General features: G+C 34.0%; 1 protein-coding gene across 1 annotated transcript; it reads left to right on the forward strand.

Moving 5' to 3' along the window:
- Positions 1–621: 621 nt before the first annotated feature.
- Positions 622–6692, forward strand: LOC139871644 (probable RNA-dependent RNA polymerase 5). The gene is made up of 20 exons (XM_071859363.1): positions 622–1008; positions 1387–1665; positions 1766–1982; positions 2070–2208; positions 2493–2567; positions 2692–2878; positions 2986–3187; positions 3291–3378; positions 3468–3611; positions 3699–3746; positions 3839–3910; positions 4012–4118; positions 4304–4452; positions 4544–4769; positions 4943–5168; positions 5317–5459; positions 5543–5705; positions 5815–5959; positions 6037–6203; positions 6286–6692. Exons 1-20 carry the CDS (start codon positions 702–704, stop codon positions 6517–6519), a joined length of 3318 nt encoding a protein of 1105 aa, XP_071715464.1. The 5' UTR covers positions 622–701; the 3' UTR covers positions 6520–6692.
- The last annotated feature ends 877 nt before the right edge of the window (positions 6693–7569 follow it).

The raw sequence follows: 7569 nt of genomic DNA on the forward strand, positions 1-7569 counted from the left end.
GTATACGGCCGAATAATCGAGTTTACGGGTCGGGTCGGGTCTTTTTTTCAAGTATACAAGGCGGATAATCGTGTTTGTTTCAAAAATTATCCCCTGAACCAAACTGGCGAAAAAATTAAAAATTATCCTTTACCCTCCTCTAGACTCATTTACCCTGCCCGATCAAGTTCAAAAATATCAGATTTCGAGTTTATCTTATATTATGGGTTTTTTACTACCGGGTATATATTCATTCAATCGGATAACTAGTGGGCATCTTTAGTTTCGATAGCTTACACAACAAGCTACGTGCAATTAAAAAAGAAAAAAGAAAAAAACCGGACTACCTTTACTAACTTTAGTCAAATCAGAAATTCAAAATTATTTGCATCACAATCAGCTACTTCCTGCTTGAGTTGACATATATTTAACATTTTACTGCACCTTTTGTCATTATTCTCAAAAGTAATCACCTTTGATTCCCTAGTTTAAAGAGAAAATCATGACAAGATATAGACTATTTAAAAAAAAAAAAAAAGTACTCCGTATAAAAACTGCATATATACATTAATAGTCCCCCCCTTTCACAAAAACCTCCCTGAAACACCAACACTCACCGTCTAAAGGTTACCTGTTGATCATAACAATACTTTTTGCTTTGCTATGTATCTTATCTTATATATCATAAATCATAACAATTACTGAGTTTTAATTTTAATTTAATGGATAATTCATCAAATGATGTAATTCCACTTCAACATTCAATTGAACAGCTGATCACAAAAATATGTTCAGAAAAATGTATACAGCCGCCTAACGTCGAAGCCCGACGGCTACTCTCAACGATCGCCGAATCAGCAGCGATAGAAATTTTAAATAAAATTTCTAAGTCAAATAATATCCGTACGTTTACAGGTTTCATTATTTACTTGGTGAAGCAAAATTCAACCGCTTCTTCACCTGATCAACCTTCTATCTTACCTCAGAAACGATCTTCGTCTCCGATTGCATCCGACGGAAGTCCGCAGAGTAAGATTTTGTTACTTTTAGAAATTTATTATAATTCTAATTTTTTACGTGATAATTTCTAATAATGTGAGTGTTTCCGCCGCTTGAATGTTGTGGTGTAGGTTTAGGGTTCATACATAAAAAAGGATAATTGATGTGCTATTTTTAGGCAAAATTTAATTAATTACATTCAAAGTAATCAAATTAGGATATTTATAGTTGAATTCTAGATACGATCAGCTTACAGTTTGACTTTGAAATGCAAAAAAATTGATTGATGGTTTAACCTTTTTTTATTTAGCACCGTCAGCTGAGTTTTACGTTATCCTTTTATAAATTATAATTAATATTAATTAATAAATTTAATATATTAAATATAATTATTTATATTTAATGCAGAGTATGTGTGCCGTCTGTCTCCAAATTCTCAGCAGCCTGTACGGTCACCAAGTCCTGGTTCCAACTGTAGAACTTTTACTCAGTACTCTCCTGCATCACCGAATGACGGTTATGGTTCATTGCTTGCAAAGCAAATTACTACATTACCATGTTCGGGTCTAACGATTGCAAATTCGAACGTTGCTACTTATTACTTGCCCGAATCTCCAAAAGCCACTCATCGTGTCCAGAAACAACTTATATTCTCAGATGGTTGTGACTTAAACGATGCAGATCATGGTAAGTTAACACAGCACTTGATCGACTCTTCAAGTGCTAGTCATTTATTTTCTGCTGTTAAAAAGCAATGTATACTCAAGTTTTTTTTACGATTTCTCAGGTGCTGCCCAGAACGGTTCTATAGTTCGAGATCAATTTACATTATTACCCTGTGAGAATTTTAGAGGGGCTAGTAATGGTAATATTGAACAAGGGTATGGTTCTGTTACTCAAAACCGTTCAAGCAGTATAAACAATCTCGTTTTTAGTCAGCAGTCACTGCTCCTTGCTGAACTTGAATTCAGGAAAATGTTTATGGTATATAGTTATGTTGGAAGGTTAGTAATTTTCCAACTTGTTATGTTCATATAGTGTGTATTTCTAATTTTTAATCAGCTCTAAAGTTTAGCCAAATTTGTGTACAGGAGAAAGGTTGAAGACGTGGTCTCTGTTGAAGATGCCATTGAAATAACCAAAATGAAAACGTGGGCAATGCTTGATTTTGAAGCTAAAATCTGGGCCAAATATGGTCGGACATTTTGTAAAGATTCTGACAGGGCAATGGTTTGTAATACCTTTTCATTATCTTGTTCATTTAGATTATCAACACTTATAAATCGAAGCATAGACAAAGATAAAATGTGTTAGTAACTTATCTTTTAGTAATCTTCTGTGATTGTTAGAGATGCATTGTTGTTTGGTCATGCAAGTATTCAAATTTTAGTTTACTTAACTGTTAAGAGTTCAAAAAAGTCAATTAAGTATTATGATCATAAGTGGGTTGTATCATATTCTTGGGTTGTTGAAGATGTTCTTGTCAATTAGTCTAATAATCTTTCATATTACAGCATTACGATTGGGATTCTGGTAAAACATATCTTTATTACTGCTACGTGGATCCTAATGGCGTTCATCAGTTCAAGGTATGTTATTCTTCTCGATCCTTCTTAAACAACTTGGGGTCTAAATTTATCTTTTCAGTTCTTCAGTATATGTATATCTGTATTGATATATAGTTATATGATGTTATTTCTTGTTATATTTCAGGGACCATATCTGAATACAAGAAGAACACACTTACAAAGGGAATTAGGAGATGACAACGTGTTGATTGTCCAATTTTCAGATGATCCAGACAATCCATACATGCCATCCAATCACTACAACTGGCGTGCAGCTTATGAGAGTCTCGCTAAGGGGATTTCAATTGGTTTACGTCATTATCGTCTTTTTGGTGAGCTTCGCCTTTCATTGGTTACTATTTTCAATATAGTTATCACAAAAAAAGTCACGTTTGAGTGTAATCATGAATTATTGAACTATCCGTTTAATCTTTTTCAGCGTTTAAAGATGGCAGAGAAAGTAAGAGTACAAAGAAATCACGATCTTCATGGACTGTCAAATGTTATTTCATTAGAAAAGAATCTCATGCACGTTGGACTGAGAAAGAGTATAACATTTTGTTCAATAAGACAAGTCATGAAGCAAGGTGTCTATTCATGCATGTGCATATGACCTCTACCATGGCCAAATACATCTCTAGGTTAGTGTATGAAATTATGATTATCTCAATTTTATTAAGTGATTTGAGTTTTTTTTTTTTCTCTAGAATTTATTTGTGTCCCTCAACTTTTGTTTGGATTCAGGTGTTCACTTGCCTTATCAAATACTATCAAAGTTCGTGTTGATCTTGCTAATGTGCATGTGGAAAGAATTGAAGACATCCCCTGTCGTGTATAGCCTTTTTTATATCATATATAGTCTGATTTATCTGTATTTATCTACAAAACAAAATACACATCGTGACGTGTTATGGATTACAGGATGAGAATGGATATGTTGTATGCAATGAAGATGATGAAGTGTTGATTCATACAGATGGGACAGGTTTTATTTCAGAAGATTTGGCAATTTTGTGTGCAAACAATTTTCTCGAAGGAAATGGCACGGATGATGACAATATTGAGGTGATAATTTTGACATCTGTATAAATTCATTTATCTCAATGTAATCTTTAATTTGACTAAGTCACTGTTTCTGGTACTGCAAAAAAGTTGATTGATCTTCTCAAGCTTGAGGAAGAATCACTGGGGCTTGAACCGGTAAATATTACTTATGTTTCATTGTAATTTGTAATCTATAATACATTTTGAGATAATAAGCTTTTAATATTACATTACCACCTTCGTATCAGCCTTTGCTTGTTCAATGCCGCTTGTTTAAAGAAGGCTATGCTGTCAAAGGGACCCTTCTTGTAAATAAAAAGGTGAAATATTACTTCTTTAAACTATGAATGTTCTTTAAATTTGGTAAGGATATACCTAAAGTATCTCCACTTCTAATATTTTTTTTGAATATTTTCCTAAGCTTAATGCCCGGACAATTCAAATCAGACCCTCGATGATAAAGGTTGAAAAAGATGCACGACTTTCTGATTTAACATCATTCAGCTCACTGGAGATAGTTAAAATAAGGTACTTTTACTAGTTTTCATTCCTATTATCCCATTATTACCAGACAGTGCATTTAACGTGCATCGTAATGTTTGTAAATAGGTATATCTATAGTAATCTTTGTTTTTATACTGTAATTGTAATGTCAAGTTATTTTCCATAAAGGCTTGACTTTAAAGTCAATTCTACATTTTTTCAACTTTCAGTCGCCGACCAAGGAAAGCTAATCTATCAAAGAACTTGATTGCACTTTTAACCGTAGGAGGTGTTCCTAAAGATTATTTTTTGCGTTTACTGAATAATACATTGCAAGAAGGCCAGAAACTGTCCTCGAGTATGCGTGCAGCTGTTCGAGGTAATTTTAAACAAATCAAATCCAAATGCAACCGTTTTTATGTCAATTGGTTGAAACTGATCTCTCTCTCTCTCTTCTTTTTTTTTTTCAGTGGGCCTAAACTATGGGCAAATGGATGACTCAGCAACTTCTGTAGCAATGATTGGATCTGGGATTCCACTTGATGAACCGTATCTTCAATATCGTTTGTCTATTTTAGTAAATGAAGAACGAAAGGGACTTCGGAGTGGAAGGATTCCGATCAGTGAAAGCTACTATTTAATAGGAACCGCAGATCCCACAGGAACCTTGAATCCCGACGAAGTTTGTGTTATCCTGTATGCATTATTTTACACTACATTTATAAAAAAAAATCTTTTTTTTTTTTTACATCAGAAAAGGGTTTACTTTACTGACTCTGTTGGCAATAAACAATCAATTACTTATGATTTATGAAATTAGGTAAAGGTGTAGAATTTTATACTTATCATTTTGAGGATTGAATTTGCAGTGAAAATGGGCAGATATCAGGGAAGGTTTTGGTGTATAGGAATCCAGGCCTTCATTTTGGGGACATACACATTTTAAATGCAAAGTATGTAAAAGAATTGGAAGAATATGTTGGAAATGCAAAGTATGGTATTTTCTTCTCGACCAAGGGGAAAAGATCGGTTGGAAGCGAGATCGCAGATGGTGATTTTGATGGAGATCTGTATTGGGTTTCTAGAAACTCGGTGGTATTATTTGTTTGTTATTTGATTTATTATGTTTTTTGTCTGAACAAAAACTGAATCTGAAAGTATAGCAAATGTACAGTAGTGTTATTAAGTCTCTTAATTGGCATCAAATTACTTTTTTTATATGATATTTGTTTACCTATTTCAGTTGTTGGAATACTATAAAGTAAGTGATCCATGGAAGAGGATGTATTCAACACCAAGTGCGCCTAGTAAGAAACCAAGTGAGTTCACTTATGATGAATTGGAGACTCAGCTTCTTAATCAACTTTTTGCTACTCAAAAGCAGAAGTACGTTTCTCACTTTCCATGTATTATTGTTCTGAAGTACAAAATTATGATATTGCATTGTTTAATAGTATTTATTGTTTCAGTATGGTAGCTGGTAAAGCAGCTGAAAGTTGGCTGACATTTATGGATCAATATTTGACTTTGGGAGAAGACGCTGTGTATGAAAAGCAACAGATTAAAGATAAATTGTTAAAGTTGGTTGATTTGTACTATGATGCTTTAGATGCACCAAAAAGTGGGAAAACGGTTAGATACATTTCTAATTGTTACTTTAAAATTCTGTCTATATTAAATTCTATTTATTCTTCTGTCAACAGATAACACTCGTGTCCTTTTTCTTGTATATCTGAAACAGGTTGATCTTCCAAATTGTTTAATGCCACAAAAATATCCACATTATTTGGAAAAGCCACTAAATAAGTCATATACATCTTCCTCTGTTCTAGGAGAAATCTATGAGACCGCAAAGGCGTATCAACCTGATAACGCATTGATACAAAGTAAGCCCACATCTGTTTTGAGTTCTATTTATGCCTACTGTTTATTTATAACAAATTGATGTACGTGATATATGTAGATATATGGAAACTGCCTAGCTTTGAAATAGAGATACCAGAGGCCTCGTTAAATATATGGAAGGCTAGGTACACGTCATACAGGCAAGAGATGCGCACTGCTTTATTTACTTCAGGAGAAGAGTCGAAAAATGGGAGTGCAAACATTGTGATTAAAAGATATAAGCAGGTCTTAATTTCGTGCACTTATTTTTTTTCTAACATGTTGCAAAGAATTAGTAAACTTTTATTTCACTTGTTGATTAATGCAGATGTTGTATGAGGCTGAGGATTTCGCAACAAGTAGCAGAAATATGGAGGATATTTATAATGACGCCCTCGCAATTTATCATGCAAGTTACGAACATGCTCAGCGGTATGCGGAAGTTTCGAAGTGCGGGTTTGCATGGAAAGTAGCTGGTGAGGCACTCTGTTCATTTCATGCAATGAAGGCACCCGGAAGATCGATTCCATTCAAAGCAACTGTGTTATCAATGCTCATTTAGAAGTAAATGCATGTGTACTTGTAACATATATACGAAAGTGTATTTATAGGATTTATGGTAGCATTTGTGTATGCAGCCAATATCATATGTATATATGTAACAGTGATGTTCTGCATATATGAGAGAATCTTTGGTAAATGTTGTTTACAAAAAACATACAGACGTAAAATAAAGTGCATATAAGAAATTCTCAATATCAAGAAAAAAGACTACACGAATTGTGGGCTCAATCGTGGTCACCTCATTTAGAGCCACAGGCTGTGAAGAAAACAAACCAACAAGAAGCTCAGTCAACTCAAGTGAACTTGCACTTGCTTTACTTACAAACACCACTAAGACCATTGGTAATGGTGAGCGGTGTGGTGTAATTTGCCTTTTTGCACTTTTTTGATGAGTAGAACGTGTTACTTTTCTGAGTGAAGTAGTGGTAGTGTTACTTTTGAGTGGAATGCTGAAGTGGCATTTTAATTTTGTTTTTTCTATTTTTTTTTCTGTTTTATTTTATTTAATTTTTTAACAAATAAAAAAGAAGAATAAAATTTATTATTATAGGAATATTTATATTATCAATATTTATTACTATGCAATTAGACTATTTAATTTTTTAACTGATGTATTGATCGATCACATAGATATATTTATATTATCCATATTTATTATTATATATTTATTATTTAACCCACCCCTCCATCTCTTTCTCCCCAATCCCATCTTCATCTCTTTCTCATCTCCTCACACCTGAAACACAAATGTTCTCAACAGAGTTTTTTTTGGCTTTTGTCACTTGCATCATCGCTATTGGTAATCAGCTGCATTCTTTACGTCCAAAAACTTCTCCAATCAGAACAGCCCACGTGGCAGAAACGGGAGTTACTCTCCCCGTCTCTTTCGGTCCGACACCAAAGTCACGCGGCCAACTGCCGCCCTGTTACTCCGGTTTCTGGCGTCACTTTCTGACCACGTCAACAAGTGATGGCGTGACTTTAAGCCGTTACAATCGGTCTAAGTGGCGCAAAATTCCTTTACTTACAAACACCACTAAGTGGTGCA

This window comes from Rutidosis leptorrhynchoides, chromosome 10 (genome assembly GCF_046630445.1).
Source record: "Rutidosis leptorrhynchoides isolate AG116_Rl617_1_P2 chromosome 10, CSIRO_AGI_Rlap_v1, whole genome shotgun sequence".
Classification (NCBI taxonomy): Eukaryota; Viridiplantae; Streptophyta; class Magnoliopsida; order Asterales; family Asteraceae; genus Rutidosis; species Rutidosis leptorrhynchoides.